This window comes from Cyclopterus lumpus, chromosome 4, assembly GCF_009769545.1.
Source record: "Cyclopterus lumpus isolate fCycLum1 chromosome 4, fCycLum1.pri, whole genome shotgun sequence".
Lineage (NCBI taxonomy): Eukaryota > Metazoa > Chordata > Actinopteri > Perciformes > Cyclopteridae > Cyclopterus > Cyclopterus lumpus.
The window spans coordinates 28,145,383-28,165,690 of record NC_046969.1 but is presented as its reverse complement, the minus strand read 5'-3'; the positions used below and the strand labels follow the sequence as shown (position 1 = coordinate 28,165,690).

The window sequence follows — 20,308 nt, the reverse complement described above, 5'->3', positions numbered from 1 at the left end:
TAGGTTGTTTTTCTGGGAATTTCAGTTTTATTCAAGTGAATATTTTGCACAGTATCTCTTCCACTGATCAAAAAATGTAAACACATACAACTTTAATACAAAACGGTAAATGAAAAGATCCTATAAAAATAGGGGAAAAAATGATTAAACGTAGCATAATATTAATAGTTTCTCATCTCTCCACCTCAGAACGATTTTTAATTAGTCAGCAAATATAAACAATACATGTGAACTGTACTGTAAATGTTTATTTACGTCAACTCAGTACAGCACTCATACTTTGTAAAAAAAAACCACATATGTTAACATCTTTTAATATGTGTAATAAACCTGACAGCATGTCTGAAGAGAAAGAAAAACGTTCAAACAACCTGAGAAACTGAACTGAAAACAGCACAAGGTCCTTGAGATGAAAAAACAGCCTGAACTGTGTCACTAAGTGTGATGTTTTTTTCTCTTTATTTCGGTGCAACAGACTACGATAAGCCCATTGCTGCCTCCTGAGGCTGGAGAGAAGAACAACACCACTGAGGTTCCAGTAATCAGTCACAAGAGGCACTGTTGGGCTGCATTCCAGATCACATATTTTCTCTTTTTACTCTGAGTACACACTGCTGCTGCCCTTACTAAGTCTGAGCTGTTGCATGCAGTATTCATTCCACTGGGACATACTACTTCCTCATAACTCTTGCTCATATTTCTACTGCGCAAAGGATTCTGGATCAGAATGGCCAGAAATGCATGCTGGCTTTTAAACGGCAAAATGTGACCGGATGTAGAACATCCTGTACTTTGACATACTGCATTTGATATACTATATAGGGACATACTATATAGTGGGACATACTATGGACATACTATATAGTGGGACAGACTATGGACATACTTTATAGTGGAACATACTAGTGGGGCATACTTTATAGTGGGACATACCAGTGGGACAGACTAAATGGGTATGTTTAGTTTTAGAATACACTCTACCTGTAGACCTGGAACTGATCTACCTGTAGACCTGAACTGATCTACTTGTAGACCTGAACTCATCTACCTGTAGACCTGGACTGATCTACTTGTAGACCTGAACTGATCTACCTGTAGACCTGAACTGATCTGTAGACCTGAACTGATCTACTTGTAGACCTGAACTGATCTACCTGTAGACCTGAACTGATCTACCTGTAGACCTGAACTGATCTGTAGACCTAAACTGATCTACCTGTAGACCTGAACTGATCTACCTGTAGACCTGAACTGATCTGTAGACCTAAACTGATCTACCTGTAGACCTGGACTGATCTACTTGTAGACCTGAAGTGATCGACCTGTAGACCTGAACTTATCTACCAGTAGACCTGGAACTGATCTACCTGAACTCTCTGATGACAGAAGTTGGAGATTTGATTTCTAGGTTTCATGTTGATTAGCTATAAAGACATGATGGCTTTTGTCCTGAAACAGTGGCAGCTAAAATGTCCCATGTGTAGTTGGGGGGTGTCCTGTGGAGGATTTGGTTGGTAGAACACAGTTCTGGTTGGACCAGAGGTTTGTACGTTTTAGAAGCAGCTCAGCACTTTGTTGCAGTGTTTGTGGAAGTTGGAAGGAAGTCCGGTTCACTTTGTTAAAGACATGTTCTGGAGTTTAAGTTTTGGTTGGACCAGGTGATCAGGTGATCGAAGGTAGGGTTTGGTTATGAAGGTTAGGTCATGTGGCTACGCTCAGTCATTGTTGTGGTTATTGTGATGTTTGTATTTACAGTCAGACAGTGTTGTGGTCACTGTGGAGGCTTCACCGGGTTCCGGAGCACCCGGATGGTGGCAGAGGTGCTCTGGGTGAGCAGGTGGGTCACCTGGTCCAGACTCAGACAGGCTACCTTCTCTCCATTCACCTCCAGGATCTCATCTCCAACCGCCAGCAGGCCAGCATACAGCTTATTAGTGCTGCTGTCCACCATGTCCTCCACATATACACCTACAGTACACATGTTATTATACTGTTAATATACTGTTAATACAGTACTATAACACAGTATTAATACAATGTTAATGCTGTATTTGTATCACAAATAAACCATGTTAAACATATTTAGGAAACACTTGACTCTGATTCTGAAGATCAAGTGTAATCGGATCCGTAGCAGCAGAACCAGAAATACTGGTAGTGTTAAATGGATGGATGGGCAGTATCAACCGATATCATCAAACTATAGTGCAACCACCATGTCACCCATCAGAACAACATTACCTCTGAAATAAATCAAAGCAACTCTGTCGGCCACTCAGCCTGTGCAGAGTTAACGGTAGGTTCAGAGGACACTCTTTGGAGAGATCAACTTACTTCTCAGCTCTTGGGTCTGGTGTATAAGACGATGTAATCACTGACATGGACCACTCCACTATCAGTGCGATTGCTCCACAATATTTTGCACGAATAGCTCTACTCCAAACCTCTACATTGTGGTTTTAGAGGCACAATGTATGATCTGGTGAAATCAATTTTTTATAGCCTAATATCACAAATTACAAATTTGCCTCAGAGGGTTTTACAATCTGTACACATACGACATCCCTGACCTTTGACCTCACATCGAATCAGGAAAAACTCCCCAAAAATAACCTTTGACAGGGAAAGAAGGGAAGAAACCTTCAGGAGAGCAACAGAGGAGGATCCCTCTCCCCGGATGGACAGATGCAATAGATGTCATGTGTACAGAATGAACAGCATTACAAAGTTACATAAACGCATTACATGAATATGACAATGTATGAATGGAACTCCAATCCATGAAACAGAAGGAGGTAGAGAGGAGGGGGGGCGGGGCGCATCAGCAGGGCCAACGTGGGAGGCCGGCTCACCAGCATCAGACACCTCCAGGTCCAATGGACCCTATGAGACGTGAAGTCACAACGACTCCGGGGAGGAAGCAGAGTTAATAAGGTGCAATGGTGAGATGTAAATTCATCCATAAGTAGAGAGAGAAGAGGAGATAGGTGCTCAGTGTATCCTAAAACATCCCCCAGCAGCCTATAAGCCTATAGCAGCATATCTAGGGGCTGGACCAGGGCAAACCTGATTCAGCCCTAACTATAAGCACTATCAAACAGGAAAGTCTTAAGTCTATTCTTGAATGAGGTGACTGTGTCATCATCAACAGCTGGACACTAATGTCATGGAGAACTAATTCCAGTTTACCATAAATAACTGTTAAAGATAGTAGGAGTTCGAGCAACATCAGGGAGTTTTAACACGGCAGTGATGAATTCAGTTTGATAAATCTTTGTTTTGGAAGGACAGTATTTCAGTTTAGTAGTACATTAAAAATGAAGAGAAGCGTTTCTACACATTTGCGCCACAAGAGAAGTTTCCTTCCAAGGCACATTGGATCTACAGAGACAGCCAATGCTGTTTCTAGCAGACTGAAGATGTCTGACTTTCTAAAGAGCCACAGTTGGCTGGATGTTCCCAGTTTTCTTTGAAGGTCTGACAAATTCAGTTTTTGACGAGTCACTCAATGCCACTGACAATCTCATGATGATGTAAAACATCAACTCATCCTCGCCAAAGCTCAGCTCACTGAAGAAAAAGACAGTGAGGCAAAGGAGGTTTGCTCCCTGGTAGAACCCTCAGACCCGCAAACTAAAGCAAACTTCACGAAAGCTCGAAAGCATATGGCGTTCCACCAATCTGGAAGAATCACGCTTAGTTTGGCGAGATAGCCTTAAAACATATAAAAAGGCTCTCCGTAATGCCAGAGCAGCCTATTACTCATCAGTAATAGAGAAAAATAAGAACAACCCCAGGGTTCTCTTTAGCACTGTAGCCAGGCTGACAGAGAGTCACAGCTCTGTGGAGCCGTGTATTCCTATAGACCTCAGTAGTAATGACTTCATGAACTTCTTCAATGAAAAGATTTGAACTATTAGAGGCAAGATTGATGATCTCTTGCCCTCAACCACTGCCGATCTGTCATAAAGTGGCGTTGCCTTGGAAACGGCTGTATGCCCTGGTGTATATTTGGATAGCTTTTCTCCCATTAACCTTGACCAATTGTCCCCAACGGTTTCTACTTCTAAACCGTCTACCTGTCTCTTAGACCCCATCCCAACGAGGCTGCTTAAAGACGTGTTGCCTTTAATTGGCACCTCTCTGCTGGATATTGTTAATGTGTCTTTGCTAACAGGCCATGTACCACATTCCTTCAAAGTAGCTGTAATTAAACCTCTCCTGAAGAAGCCCACTCTTAATCCAGAGGTGTTGGCTAACTACAGACCGATCTCTAACCTTCCCTTCCTTTCTAAGATCCTTGAAATAGTAGTTGCAAATCAGTTGTGTGACTTTCTACATCAGAATAGTTTATTTGAGGAGTTCCAGTCAGGATTTAGAAAACACCACAGCACAGAGACAGCACTGGTGAAAATTACAAATTACCTCCTAATGCATCAGATAAAGGACTTATCTCTGTACTGGTATTATTAGACCTTAGTGCTACGTTCGACACCATTGATCATGACATCCTATTACAGAGACTGGATCAGTCGATTGGCATTTCAGGTACTGCACTAAGTTGGTTTAAATCCTATTTATCAGATCGATCTCAATTTGTATTTGTAAACGATGAAGCCTCAATGACCACCAACGTTAATCACGGAGTTCCACAAGGTTCTGTGCTTGGACCAATTTTATTTACCTTATATATGCTTCCTTTGAGCAACATTATCAGGAAACACTCGATAAACTTTCATTGCTATACAGATGATACTCAATTATATCTATCGATCAAACCAGAGGAGACCAACCAGCTCGTTAAAATTCAAGAATGTCTTAAAGACATAAAAACATGGATGACCTGCAACTTCCTGATGTTAAACTCAGACAAAACTGAAGTTAATTTACTGGGCCCTGAACACCTCAGAGATCAATGATCTGGTGATGTGGTTTCTGTAGATGGCATTGCCCTGGCATCCAACACCATGTAAAGAATCTCGGCGTTATTCCCACGTTAAGCTAATCTCAAGGACTGCATTTTATCATCTACGTAACATTTAAAAAATCAGGCACATCTTGTCTCAAAAAGTTGCAGAAAAGCTGGTTCACGCGTTTATTACTTCCAGACTAGATTACTGCAACTCCTTATTATCAGGCTGCTTTAATAAGTCTCTTAAATCCCTCCAGTTGATCCAGAATGCTGCAGCTTGTGTACTCACGAAAACTAAGAAAAGAGATCACATTACATTGTTAGCTGCTCTGCACTGGCTCCCTGTAAAATCAAGAATCACATTTAAAATTCTTCTCCTCACCTACAAAGCCTTGATTGGTGATGCACCATCATATCTTAAGGAGCTTGTAGTACCATATTGCCCCACTAGAGAGCTGCTCACTAAATGCGGGGCTACTTGTGGTTCCTAGAGTCCTAAAAAGTAGGATGGGTGCCAGAGCCTTCAGTTATCAAGCTCCTCTTTTATGGAACCAGCTTCCACTTTCAGTCCTGGAGGCAGACACAGTCACCTCATTCAAGAATAGACTTAAGACTTTCCTCTTTAATAGTGCTTATAGTTAGGGCTGAATCAGGTTTGCCCTGGTCCAGCCCCTTGATATGCTGCTATAGGCTTATAGGTTGCTGGGGGATGTTTTAGGATACACTGAGCACCTATCTCCTCTTCTCTCTCTCCTTATGGATGAATTTACATATCTCCATTGCACCTTATTAACTCTGCTTCCTCCCCGGAGTCGTTGTGACTTCACGTCTCATAGGGTCCATTGGACCTGGAGGTGTCTGATGCTGGTGAACCGGCCTCCCACGTTGGCCCTGCTGATGCGCCCCGCCCCCCCCCCCCTCTACCTCCTTCTGTTTCATGGATTGGAGTTCCATTCATACATTGTCATATTCATGTAATGCGTTTATGTAACTTTGTAATGCTGTTCATTCTGTACACATGACATCTATTCATCTATCCATCCGGGGAGAGGGATCCTCCTCTGTTGCTCTCCTGAAGGTTTCTTCCCTTTTTTCCCTGTCAAAGGTTATTTTTGGGGAGTTTTTCCTTATCCGATGTGAGGTCCTGGGACGGGGATGTCGTATGTGTACAGATTGTAAAGCCCTCTGAGGCAAATTTGTAATTTGTGATTTTGGGCTATACAAAATAAACTGAATTGAATTGAGAGGCAGAAGGGTAACCAAAGGAAAAGCAGTTTACTTGCTGGTGGTATTTTGGTCATCATTGATGTCAGCTCAGATCAATAAGTAGGATTCAACTTTTCTCAAGTCAGGTGTTCCAGTTTTTGAACACACACACAATACAGGCGGATGCACCTTGTTGCTGCAGTGGCCGACTCATGGTTATTGATGTTAGTGTTGATTAGGTTATGATTAAAGCAGCATCTCAGTGGCTTAAAGCGGTGGCTTAGCCTCTAGACGTATTTACATTCATATTTATAGTATTCACCGTATCCCAGTCAGGTAGTCCTCCCCATCTAATGATGGCTAGTAGAATTAGTAGTATTTACAGTAGTATTGGCAGTATCACAGTAAAGTTGTCCTCCTCCATTAATTAGTAGTAGGATTAGTAGAATTTGGAGTATTGGCAGTACCAGATTCATGTCGTCCTCTCCCCCTGCTGATGATGAATCCATACATTTGGCTATTTGGTCGGCTGACTTCCAACAGAAATGTTCCATCAGAACAAACTGCAAGAACACGACCGACAGAACGGACTGAAGAGGGACAACCAACATCCTTGATACTGAGACACCCCTGCAGCAACCTAAGAGACAGGAAAAGAGACAGAAAGTTAGACAGGCTAACTGTCTGTTACATAGCTGGTGATTAATTGGTTAATCTGAGGTAAATGGACTTGTAAAGCACTTTTCTAGTCTTCCCCACCACACAAAGCACTTTAACACTACACATCATTCACCCATTCACACCCACTCCTACACTGATGGGATTAGCCACCTGCCCATCAGGACTAACTAACATTCACACACATTCACACACCGTAGGTACAGCTACAGGAGCAATTTTGACATCAACATGGGTTAGTGGAGCCAGAGATCGAATCACCGATCCTCTGATTGAAGGACTACCCTGCTCACCGCTGAGCCACTGTCGAGGTAATTTAGACAACAGATTATAATGACATGAAACTATTTTACTGGTCAGCAGCTGGTCTGTTGTCAGTAGAACGATCTGTCTTCTTCTGCTCCAACACAAAACTCTCAGCTGACGATGACTTCCTCAACTGCAAGAAGGGTGAACCCTGCAGGTCAAACAAGAAGAAGGGTTACGTCTTTTAAAGCTGAAATGACGAGTGTCATGAAACGGAACTTATCATTTATTCTTACAAGAAGAGGTACAATTATACAGAGTATCAAGGAGTATATTCAAATGTGCATTAAAGATTAAGAAGTCACACAAAGTTTATATGGGTGAGCAAGGATTAGACAGTGGTGGACAAAAGGATTGGTAAGTAAGCAGGGTTCCCAAGACATAAAGATACATACATCCTGCAAGGAGGGTATTGTCAGCTTGGTCAGCAGCCTCTTATCTTTGATGTACTCAGTCTCAAGACAGAGGCCTCTCAAGACAGTGGCCTATTGTATATTCCTGCCCTGTGATCCTACACGTCACTTCTTGCTTACATCGGCATCTGACTTTTATTAGACAATTCTCCATGCAATTTCTGCTTCTACTTTTGCAACATAAGCAATGCTATATTTGACCATTACACCCACATGTCACCCGATGCAGACAGTACAATAACAGCTTGTATACCAGTTTACTAGGATAAGAATGTGAAATACAACTAAATATATAAAATGTACAGAAAGAAGGAAACTTACAGGTCAAAGAAGAAGAAGGATGATGACCCATGATGGATAGACAGGTCGAAGAAGAAGAAGGAGGGTGACCCATAATGGATAGACAAGTCAAAGAAGAAGAAGAAGGACGGCGACCAATGATGGATAGGTCGAAAAAGAAGACGACGAAGAAGAAGAAGAAGAAGAAGAAGGAGGAGGAGAAGAAGAAGAAAGAGGGTGGCCCATGATGGATTGACAGGAAACATACAGGTGAGCAGAGTAAGAAGGGCGGAAAACATACTTAGTAAAGTAAAATACTGGCCCTCGATATCTGCACTGAGCTAATATGGTAAATGGTAAATGGACTTTTATTAAATTATTTTCTTTAGTCTCTTTATTTACCTTAACATCTCAGTAGTAATATCATTTAGTGTGTGTTTTCTTTTTCTTTGTGCAACCATAAAACAAGGAGAGAACAAACAAATATAAAAAATGTATAATCACGTGTGGATATTCCATTTTCCTCAAGCAAACAAGCGTCTATAAATCTTCAGACAGCCCACAAGTGACGAGCACAAATAGATTTCAACTAATGGATACCGTGGTCGCGACAAGAAATATAGTAACTGATGGTCTTCTCACCACACTGAGTGACTGAACAGATGGTGTTTTCTTCAGCAGGCCTGAGGACTTCCTTGAACCTGGGAATGTGGGGTCAGAAACAAAGGGGTGGGGCCATGAGCTGAGACGGTCGAGGCTGCCAGTTCGAGTCCTCCTCAGTTTGACCTTGGAGAAAAGGCGACGTAGAGAAAGACGATACGGTTCGTCTCTGCTGATGAGGCTGAAGGAAACAGAGGATCAAACTCTGAAAACACTTACTTATTACTACTGAATACTTTATTCTCCATCTGTATGGGTGCTGGTGCTTAATGAGTGGATTAGGTATGATGTGATTGATCCACATTAAATCCACTTTGTTTGTCAGTTATAAAGTCAGTGTCAAATGAATTCACTCTCATCTACTGACCTCATGTTACCTTACAAACTAAAGATTATACCTGTTTCCAAACAGAAGGGTTCATGGATTTTACATTTGAGAAAAACAGAATACAGAGATCAGTTCTGTGTTTTTGAAGACATTTCAGTTATCAGATTCTGTAAAATAAAAATAAAATCTGTAGAACCAGCTTTTTCCAAAGTCAAGAATGGACTGCCAGTCTCAACATGGAATAGTCACTGCAAACCTTCTACTGTAGAGTCCCTGCACACATTCTACTACACACCTTTCCTGCAGAGTCATTGCACATATTTTACTGCACACCTTCTACTGTAAAGGTACTGCAAATATTATACTGCACACCTTTTACTACACACCTCCTGCTCACATTCTACTGCACACATTTGCTGCAGTCATTGCCCACCTTCTACTGCAAAGGCACTGCAAATCTTCTACTACACACCTTTTCTCCAGAGTCCATGCACACCTTCTATTGCAGTCCCCCCACACATTCTACTGCACACCTTGTACTGCAGAGTCACTGCAGGCTGACAACCATCTTTTCACATTTCAATAAGCCTTTGCTCGCTCTCTACACACCTGAAGAGAGAGGTGACTGGTTGCTCTGTGTACTACATCCTAGATCAAAGATGTTTCAGGTACTCTTTGAAAACGGGACATGCCTGGATTGCCTTCCTGTTTCCTGTATTTGGAAGCACTTGTTCTGGTCATGTTTTTAGTTACTTGTTTAAAGGGTAGATTTCAGAGTTGTTGCTTTGTTTGAACAAACTTGTTGTAAGTCACTTTGGAAAAATTATGCAGTGCAGTATCCATGGCGACAGTCTATATTGAAGTGTTTAGTGTTGAATCCGGACCTGCAGACATCAAGCAGACTGTTGGATTTAAACTCACCATTCAGGAACTGAAGTGTCATCACCATGAACCTCTGCTCTCACTGGCTGTCTCACCTGTCCATCACTGTTGCTGCCTGATTTGTCCGGGACTTGGCTCTCAGCTGGAAACCAATCAGAGGACAAGATGTTAGTGTATTACACTTTTAATTAAAATTTCACGTCATAAGAAAAACTATAGGAGTGAATCCATGGGCCCTCGAGGGCTACACTCGCAGCGGAGGGTAGTCAATTATTTTTGGATAAATTATTTTAGTCTTACCCGAGAGCTGTATTACTAAGTCAACTTAGTGAGTTAGCAGGTTATGTTAAGGCTACAATCAGAATGAACAATGTTCTCAAAGTGTCTCCTTTTAACCTGGCTAGAATGCCATGGTAACTTCCTCTTTGTACTCTTGATCATGTACAAAGGTGTTCATGCTCAATGCACTATTCGTTGTTAAAGGGCTTCCAAACTAAATGTATTGAGAAGAAGCAAGAAGACAACGAGTGTAACCAGCAAAATTGTAACACACTGTCAGTCCCATGTGTGTGTCTCCCCAGTGTTTCCTGATTGGTCATCCCCTTTATTACATTACAAACAAGATTGTAATATGTGTAATATTACAGGTACAGAGTCTGTTGATGTTGGCAGGTTATCAGTTCCAGAGAGTGAGAGAGCGAGTGAGAGATGAAGAAGTGGTCAGAGACATTAAGTTGAGTTACAGTTAGATGTAGAGCAGTTTCTGGTGAAAATATAGTCAAGGTGGTTCCAAGCTTTGTGAGTAGGAGGGGGAAGACTGAGCGAGAGAGCAAAGGAAGACAGTAAGAGTAGCATGTCACATGACTTCTGTCTGGATGTTAAAGTCACCCAGAAGGATGAGCGGGGGGCCATTTTCTGGGAAGTTTGATAGGAGGACGTCTAGTTCTTCCAAGAAGTCTCCCAAGGAGCCAGGTGGACGGTAGAGAACAACAATGGTTAGTTGAACCGGATGAGTAACCGTACAGCATGAAACTCAGTCAGTGGGGTAAACAATGGAAGCGGGTTAAAACTCCATTTGGGTGAGATTAGTAGACCTGAACCACCACCCTGACCAGAGGGTCTGGATGTGTGGCTGAAGGTGAAGGAGAGAGCAGCAGGGGTTGATGTGTTGTCTGGTGGGATCCAAGTCTCAGTGAGAGCCAGGAAGTCAAGCGATTGCTCGATAGCAAAGCCAGAGATGAAGTCTACATTGAGGTTAGCTGACTGGCAGTTCCAGAGGCCCCCTGTGATGAGGTGCTGGGTGTGTGCAGAACGGGTGGGAAAGATAACAGAGGAGGGATTTTGGTATATGTATGATAACCCATAGTATCGACAAGTAGATATACGCACAGGTAAGGAAGGTAAACACATATTCACAGGCCAGTATTATACTCAGCCACCCCCAAAGACTCCAACGAAAGACTCCTATGTCTTCATCCTCCGAGTCTTCATACAACGAGTATTCACTGACGCTAAAGCTGATGCTTCAGAGAAAAAATTGCAGAGAAAAGGAGCCTTACACTAATCAACTAGGAAAAGCATCCCCACTGAGACACTATGTTATAAGTGCAAAGTTGTTGAGCCGGATATCACGTCAGTAATGCAACAGATGAGGCTGTGCAGTTGCATTAGTGCAGAACGAGAAATAATACAGTTTTATGTCATTAACACAGTTGTTATGACTCAATATGTTTGTCGTGTTCTACAAAGCAGCCTTCTTTAAAATGTACATATGTCATGCATGTAAATGTATGACATATGTAAATGCTCACCCGTTGTCTCTGAACTTCTCCCTGAGGAGGAGGAGATCTTCATCCTGATATCCAGACCTTCCTCTTGCACAGAAGGGCTCCTGTCCTTCACCTCTGCCGCAAATCGGAGATGTCTGTGGGGCTTGGCTGCAGGTGAGTCCTGCTCTTCCCGGCTGCGGCTCAAATCCTGCCCTGCTTTTGTGCTGTTGAGCCTGATGCTCTGTGACATCAGCAATGATGTCACAGAGCAAGGAGGAGAGAAGAGGCAGTTAGTCGTGGGCGTGGTCAGCTGATCAGGAGCATAGGGGTTGATTGGCAGGTCTGTGGTGGGCGTGGCTTGAGAGATGGTCATCTGTTTTCCATTAAGTTCCACCTGATTGGCCGTGCTCCTGACATGGCCCCCACTCTCACCGGTCTCACCAGGTGTGACAGAGCCAATGTAGGTCTCTCTGATGGGCTCAGTCCGCAGGTTGAGGCAAGGTCTGTGCAGACTCCGCCCCTGGTTTTCAGGTGCAGGTAGGTGTAGACGGAGGTTCAGGTTGACTCCACCTCCTAAAACTGTCCCACAGGAGTCGCACTGACCCTCCCCCCCCACAGGTGTCTGTCCACTGTGCTGTTTGTCAACATGTCCCGCCCTAGCGTTGACGTAGTAGTTGAGGTTCGGTTTAGAGACCAGGACACCTGTCCCTTGCTGCCCCCCACGTCTCCTCTGCCACTGTCGCTCCAGGTAACGAGACTCTACCTCCGTCTCCGTCTCATCCTCAAATCGCAAACGACGAGTCGCAGATGCCGCTGGGCATCGCCTTGAAGACCCAATGGCTGATTTGCTGCTGGATGAGTCGCTCAGGTGTCCCGACGAAGAGGCCACGCCCACCAACCTCACCTGGATGACGGGAGGCAGCCTGACCCCCGACCTGTGAACAGACCCCTGTTAGTCAACACAGCATGAATGGGACCAGTTCACAGGATGGAAGGAGGCAGTCAGGTGAAAAAGGTGGAGTAAAAATATGATGGAGATAGAGCTTATTCAAGATGTGATGAAGAAGCATTAACGACTGCTACAAAGGTTGATTAGTACAGTTCATTTTATATAAGACGATCAACGCTAACACGAAAAGGTATACATTTATTGTATATTTTTTTGACTTGATATGTTTATATATTTATATATATATATAAATGTATATCTATATTTATAAAATTATATATATATATATATAAATATATATGTGTCACACACATAACACACTCACTCACACACACACAGACACAAACACACACACACATAATACACACAGTTTGTAGTCTTACACCCTTTTCCGCACTTCCATTCGAGCAGTTACCCACCCTTGACTCTATGGAGACATACAAAATAACCTCATAAAGGTTCACAACACTATTTCAGCAGTGCCACAAAACAGGATAATTAAATGTGGGCTCAAAAATATTAGATCTCTGTCATCTAAAGCTGTATTAGTAAATGATTTAATATCAGACAATCACATTGATTTATTGTGTCTTACTGAAACCTGGCTGAGCCATGAAGAATATGTCAGCCTAAATGAATCAACTCCTCCAAGTCATATTAATACTCACATTCCTCGAGGCACCGGCCGAGGAGGTGGAGTAGCAGCCATCTTTGACTCAAGCCTATTAATGAATCCTAAACCTAAACTAAACTACAACTCATTTGAAAGCCTTGTTCTTAGTCTTTCACATCCAACCTGGAAAATATTACAGCCAATTCTATTTGTTATACTGTACCGGCCACCAGGTCCATATTCAGAGTTTATATCTGAATGTTCAGAGTTTCTATTAAGTTTAGCCCTTAAAACTGATAAGGTTATTATTGTAGGAGATTTTAATATTCATGTGGATATTGATAATGATTGCCTTAGTGCTGCATTTATCTCTTTGTTGGACTCGATTGGCTTCTGTCAGAGTACATAAACCCACTCACTGCTTTGGCCACACCCTCCACCTTGTCTTGCATGTGGCATTGAAATTTAGCATTTGGAGGTCTTCCCACAGAACCCTCTTCTGTCAGACCATTACCTCATAACTTTTGAGTTTATACTACCAGAGTGTTCAACCGTTGGTCAAAGGTTTCTACACCAGATGTCTAACTGACAGTGCTGTAGCTACATTTAAAGAAGCGATTCCTTCTGCATTTGATTCAATACCACGTCTCAATGTGATGGAGGACTCCTGTGATAACTTTAGTCCGTCCCAGATTTATCATATTGTCGATTGTGTTACAGGCTCACTGATAATGACACTAGACTCGATAGCCCCACTGAAGAAGAAGACGGTGAGACAAAGGAGGTTTGCTCCCTAGTAGAACCCTCAGACCCATAAAGCAAACTTCACGAAAGCTCGAAAGCATATGGCGTTCCACCAATCTGGAAGAATCACGCTTAGTTTGGCGAGATAGTCTTAAAACATATAAAAAGGCTCTCCGTAATGCCAGAGCAGCCTATTACTCATCAGTAATAGAGAAAAATAGGAACAACCCCAGGGTTCTCTTTAGCACTGTAGCCAGGCTGACAGAGTCACAGCTCTGTGGAGCCGTGTATTCCTATAGACCTCAGTAGTAATGACTTCATGAACTTCTTCAATGAAAAGATTCCAACTATTAGAGGCAAGATTGATGATCTCTTGCCCTCAACCAGTGCCGATCAGTCCTCAAGTGGAGTGGCCTTGGAAACGGCTGTATGCCCTGGTGTATATTTGGATAGCTTTTCTCCCATTAACCTAGACCAATTGTCTTCAACGGTTTCTACTTCTAAACCGTCTACCTGTCTCTTAGACCCCATCCCAACGAGGCTGCTTAAAGATGTCTTGCCTTTATTGACACCTCTCTGTTGGATATTGTCAATGTGTCTTTGCTAACTTGACCTTTATTGAACCAGGTAAAATCAATTGACAACCAATTCTCATTTTCAATAATGACCTGAAACAGGCCATGTACCACATTCCTTCAAAGTAGCTGTAATTAAACCTCTCCTGAAGAAGCCCACTCTTAATCCAGAGGTGTTGGCTAACTACAGACCAATCTCTAACCTTCCCTTCCTCTCTAAGATCCTTGAGAAAGTAGTCGCAAATCAGTTGTGTGACTTTCTACATCATAATAGTTTATTTGAGGATTTTTAGTCAGGATTTAGAAAACACCACAGCACAGAGACAGCATTGGTGAAAATTACAAATGACCTCCTAATTGCATCAGATAAAGGACTCATCTCTGTACTTGTTTTGTTAGACCTTTGTGCTGGTTACAGCGTTAACAGGTTACACTTGCGCATGCGCATGCCCGATCACGACGTCCAAGATCCTTTGCGACTCACGTGTAGCTTAGTAGTGTGCTAAATGAAGAGCTCGTTAGGCTTCTGAGCAGTTACCTGACAGAACACGGGCTGAAATGGGAGCGTTGTATGGGTTTCTGCACAGATAGTGCGCAGACCATGGCAGGGAAAAGGAAGGGCTTTCAGGCACTGATCAAGAGTGTCTCTCCAAATGTGCAATGGACACACTGTCATACACAGAGAGGTGCTAGCAGCCAGACAGATGAGCCGTGAACTACACAAGGTTTTGACCGATGCTATCAGCGTGGTCATTTTCATAAAAACAAGATCCCTGAAAGCACGACTGTTACTTTGTGGAGACGGAAGCTCGTGGCTCTCACGAGGAAAAGGGTTGTCGCGAGTCTTTGAGCTCAGAGACATTAAGCATCCATTACATTACATTACATGTCATTTAGCTGACGCTTTTATCCAAAGCGACTTACAATAAGTGCATTAAACCATGAGTCCAAACTTAGAACAACAAGAATCAAGCAAGTACAATTCCTTCAATAACGTTAAACTACAGAGTACTATCCATAAGTGCCATTTAAGTGATACTAAAGTGCTAAACAACAAAGTGCTATCGGTAAGGGATATTTAAGTGCTACTAGAGTGCTCCTACGGCTCTACCTTCCCTATTCAAGGTATAGTCGAAAAAGATGTGTTTTTAGTTTGCGACGGAAGATGTAGAGACTTTCTGCTGTCCTGATGTCAATGGGAAGCTCGTTCCACCAATGAGGAGCCAGCACAGCAAACAGTCGTGATTTTGTTGAGTGTTTAGCTCGAAGTGACGGAACTACAAGCCGATTGGCAGAAGCCGAGCGAAGTGAACGGGCTGGGGTGTGAGGTTAGACCATGTCCTGGATGTAGACCGGACCCGATCTGTTCACAGCACCGTATGCAAGTACCAATGTTTTGAAGCGGATGCGGGTGGCCACCGGTAACCAGTGAAGGTCGCGGAGGAGCGGAGTAGTGTGGGTACATTTCGGGAGGTTGAAGACCAGTCGAGCAGCTGCATTCTGGATGAGCTGTAGAGGTCGAATGGCATTAGCAGGTAGACCTGCCAAGAGGGAGTTGCAATAGTCTAGCCGTGAGATGACAAGAGCCTGGACCAGAACCTGTGCTGCCTTCTGAGTGAGAAGGGGTCGTATTCTCCTGATGTTGTACAGCATGTACCTACAGGGGCGTGTTATTGCGGTAATTTTGGCAGTCAGGGAGAGTTGACTGTCGAGTGTCACACCGAGGTTCCTGGCAGTCAGAGTCGGGCCAGCACTGAGTTGTTGAAGTTAATAGTTAGGTCGTGGGTGGGAGAGCCTTTGCCTGGAAGGAGGAGAAGTTCAGTCTTGTCCGGGTTAATTTTCAGGTGGTGTGCAGACATCCACTGAGAGATGTTGGTCAGACAGGCAGAGATTTGTGCTGCTACCTGTGTTTCAGATTGGGGAAACGAGAGGATCAGTTGGGTGTCGTCAGCATAGCTGTGGTAGGTGAAGCCGTGCGAGCAAATGACAGAGCCGAGAAAGTTGGTGTACAGAGAGAAGAGAAGAGGACCAAGGACTGAGCCCTGAGGGACCCCAGTAGTCAGAGGACAAGGCTCAGACACAGATCCTCTCCAGGTTACCCGGTAAGAGCGGTCGGTGAGGTAGGATGAGAAGAGTGATAGCGCGGTGCCTGAGATACCAGGTCCTGGAGGGAGGACATGAGGATCTGGTGGTTCACTGTGTCAAAGGCAGCGGAAAGGTCTAGAAGGATAAGGACAGAGGAGAGAGAGGCTGCTCTAGCAGTGTGAAGCTGCTCAGAGACAGCAAGGAGGGCAGTCTCTGTTGAGTGGCCTGCCTTGAATCCAGACTGGTGGGGGTCTAGAAGGTTGTTACTGTGGAGAAAGGAGGAGACTTGGTTAAAGATAGCTCGCTCTAGAGTTTGGAAAGGAAGGGGAGGAGAGAGACAGGTCTGTAGTTATTGACTTCAGATGGGTCGAGAGTGGGTTTCTTCAGGAGAGGGTTGAGTTAGGGAAACAGCCGGTTGAGAGGGAGGTGTTAATAAGATGGTTGAGAAAGGGAAGAAGGTCAGGAGCAATAGACTGGAGAATGTGAGACGGGATGGGATCAAGGGGGCAGGTGGTTGGGGGGTCAGAGTTTACCAAGGTAAGAACTTGATTAGGAGACAGGGGGATAAAAGAGGAAAATGAGGGGGAAGAAGATGAAGTTACTGGAGATGTAGTTATGGAAGATGGATTAGTAAATGAAGAGCGTATGTCGTCTATCTTTTTTGTAAAGTAGTCAACAAAGTGTCTTGGTAGAAGGGTGGAGGGAGGGGGGGGGGACCAGGGGGGTCAAGGAGGTTGAGCTTTTTAGGGTTAGATAAAGAGGATTCGATTCTGGATTGGTAGAACAGACTTTTGGCTGTAGAGATGGACGCAGAGAAGGAGGAGAGAAGAGATTGATAGGCGAGCAGGTCGCTGGTGTGTTTGGATTTTCGCCATTTCCTTTCCGATGCTCGCATAGTGGCTCTCTCAGCGCGCACCGGTTCATACAACCACGGAGCCGAAGAGAGGACTTGCGGACCTTTCGAGTCGTAAGAGGACTTGAGGACCTTTAGAGTCATAAGAGGACAGAGAGAATCAAGACAGGACGACAGCGTAGAGAGAAGAGTGTCAGTGGCAAAGTTAGGCTGCATGAGTGAGAAGGAATCGGTTGAAGGGAGGGCTGACAGAACAGACGAGGCCAGAGAGGAGGATGAGATGGTGCGGATGTTGCGACGGACATGTGCAGAGTCCGTTGTGGGAGGGTTGTCAGTTCCAAAGAGTGGGAGAGAGTACGAGATGAAGAAGTGGTCAGAAACATGAAGTGGAGTTACAGTGAGGTCAGATGTAGAGCAGTTTCTGGTGAAAATATAGTCAAGGTGGTTGCCAGCTTTGTGAGTAGGAGGGGAAGGACTGAGCGAGAGAGCAAAGGAAGACAGTAAGAGTAGCAGGTCCGATGACTTCTCTGTCTGGATGTTAAAGTCACCCAGAAGGATGAGCGGGGGGCCGTTTCCTGGGAAGTTTGATAGGAGGACGTCTAGTTCTTCCAAGAAGTCTGCCAAGGAGCCAGGTGGACAGTAGAGAACAACAATGGTTAGTTGAACAGGATGAGTAACCGTCACTGCATGAAATTCAAAAGATAGTGGGGTAAATGGAATCGGGTAGAGAGCAAAACTCCATTTGGGTGAGATGAGTAGACCTGTGCTACCACCCCCCCGACCAGAGGGTCTGGATGTGTGGCTGAAGGAGAAGGCCGAGGAGAGAGCAGCAGGGGTAGATGTGTTGTCTGGTGTGATCCAAGTCTCAGTGAGAGCCAGGAAGTCCAGCGATTGCTTGATAGTGAAGACAGAGATGAAATTATTGCCAAACTGATTAAGGACAAAGATCTGTTTACATCAAGGTAAAAAGTAGAATAAAGTTTAGTCCCTATTAGATTTGGATTACAGAGCAAATACTTCAATCCTAGCTGGCTTGGTTGACTTTTCAGACACTTGTGTAAAAAAGCAAGAAATCGCAGCTCAAAACGTTCAAATTAGAAAGACAGTACAGACTAGCATTCTAGTATAACTAAATACAGCAGATACAGTAGTAATATAGCAGAGAAACCTCTTTAAAGAATATACTCAGCAAGATACAGGAAGTCCCAGAAGTCAGTGGACTCACAGCTCAGATGCACATCCGTCATATGCATGACAAATGTCATACAGGACAGTACAATACAATTTAAATTGTACACATATTATCTATACACATATTATTCTGCAAAGAGGAGGTGGACTCAGTTCATAATTTATTTGATCTTTGTAACGTTACACATGCATATACATTTTGGAGTCAGATTTATTAATTAAAATTCTAATTATTAATTTGCTGATGAACAATTTCTAATGAAATTGGCCTATCAGTGACATATTTGGAAAGCTGAATGAATTAAATCTTCATCTTCAAGGCAGAGACCAGCACCTTCCTCAGCTGACAAGATCAGGGGTTTCACTCGGAGCTGGAGATGTGGGTCAGGCGACTCGATCAAGGGAATTGATTCCTTTGAGAATCTGAGTGAATTTGAACTAATACTGATACAACTTGATAGCTCACACATATCTGCACTAATTTTGTTTTGCACCGGTTGCACGTTATTGTTTTATAAAGATATTTAATGTAAAACTCAGTAAAACCTTTTATTGCCAAATATTTGAACTTGTTTAGTTTAGTTTTTCACAGGTTGCACTTTATTGGTATTGTATTGAAAATATATTCAGTGCCAAACGTGTAAATTGCAGCCACAATAAGCTATTTGCCAAATATTAGTTATTTTTTGCACAACTTTATTGCATTGTTCTAACAAAGTGATTGCACTTTTTATTTGTTTTTGTCTGATGGAGCAATCTGGTTTACTTGAAAGTGATTGCAATTTTCTATATTCTATTATTTGAAAAAGCACAGATGGAGAAGTCACAAAAAGTTGTTATTTCAATAAAAATTCTGCATGGATCATTTAGTTACAATTTTGTTAGGGCTCGAACATTTTTCTTCCTCCGAAGTGAGGCGCGACAGAAAAAGTTTGAGAACCACTGTGTTAGACCATAGTGCTGATAAAGGACTCATCTCTGTACTTGATTTGTTAGACCTTAGTGCAGATAAAGGACTCACCTCTGTACTTGTTTTATTAGACCGTAGTGCTGATAATGGACTCATCTCTGTACTTGATTTGTTAGACCTTAGTGCAGATAAAGGACTCACCTCTGTACTTGTTTTATTAGACCATAGTGCTGATAAAGGACTCATCTCTGTACTTGACTTGTTAGACCTTAGTGCAGATAAAGGACTCACCTCTGTACTTGTTTTATTAGACCTTAGTGCAGATAAAGGACTCACCTCTGTACTTGTTTTATTAGACCGTAGTGCTGATAATGGACTCATCTCTGTACTGGTCTTGTTAGACCTTAGTGCTGATAAAGGACTCACCTCTGTACTGGTCTTGTTAGACCTTAGTGCTGATAAAGGACTCATCTCTGTACTGGTCTTGTTAGACCTTAGTGCTGATAAAGGATTCATCTCTGTACTGGTCTTGTTAGACCTTAGTGCTGATAAAGGACTCATCTCTGTACTGGTCTTGTTAGACCTTAGTGCTGATAAATGACTCATCTCTGTACTGGTATTATTAGACCTTAGTGCTGCGTTCAACACCATTGATCATGACATCCTATTACAGAGACTGGATCAGTCGATTGGCATTTCAGGTACCGCACTAAGTTGGTTTAAATCCTATTTATCAGATCAATCTCAATTTGTATTGATGAAGCCTCAATGACCACCAACGTTAATCACGGAGTTCCACAAGGTTCTGTGCTTGGATCCATTTTATTTACCTTATATATGCTTCCTTTGGGCAATATTATCAGGAAACACTTGATAAACTTTCATTGCTATGCAGATGATACTCAATTATATCTATCGATCAAACCAGAGGAGACCAACCAGCTCGTTAAAATTC

At 43.1% G+C, this 20,308-nt stretch overlaps 1 protein-coding gene across 1 annotated transcript in view; it reads right to left on the bottom strand.

Annotated features, from left to right (window-relative positions):
- Positions 1-278: 278 nt before the first annotated feature.
- Positions 279-20,308, bottom strand: part of si:dkey-121a11.3 — a 20,880-nt gene continuing 850 nt past the window's right edge. Inside the window, exons 2-7 of the mRNA XM_034531750.1 lie at positions 11,476-12,368; positions 9,704-9,806; positions 8,437-8,635; positions 7,150-7,253; positions 6,586-6,758; positions 279-1,968 (exon numbers count right to left, since the gene is read on the bottom strand). Coding sequence (XP_034387641.1) covers positions 1,772-1,968; positions 6,586-6,758; positions 7,150-7,253; positions 8,437-8,635; positions 9,704-9,806; positions 11,476-12,368 — 1,669 coding nt within the window. The 3' untranslated portion in view covers positions 279-1,771. The remainder of the gene's footprint in view (positions 1,969-6,585; positions 6,759-7,149; positions 7,254-8,436; positions 8,636-9,703; positions 9,807-11,475; positions 12,369-20,308) is intronic.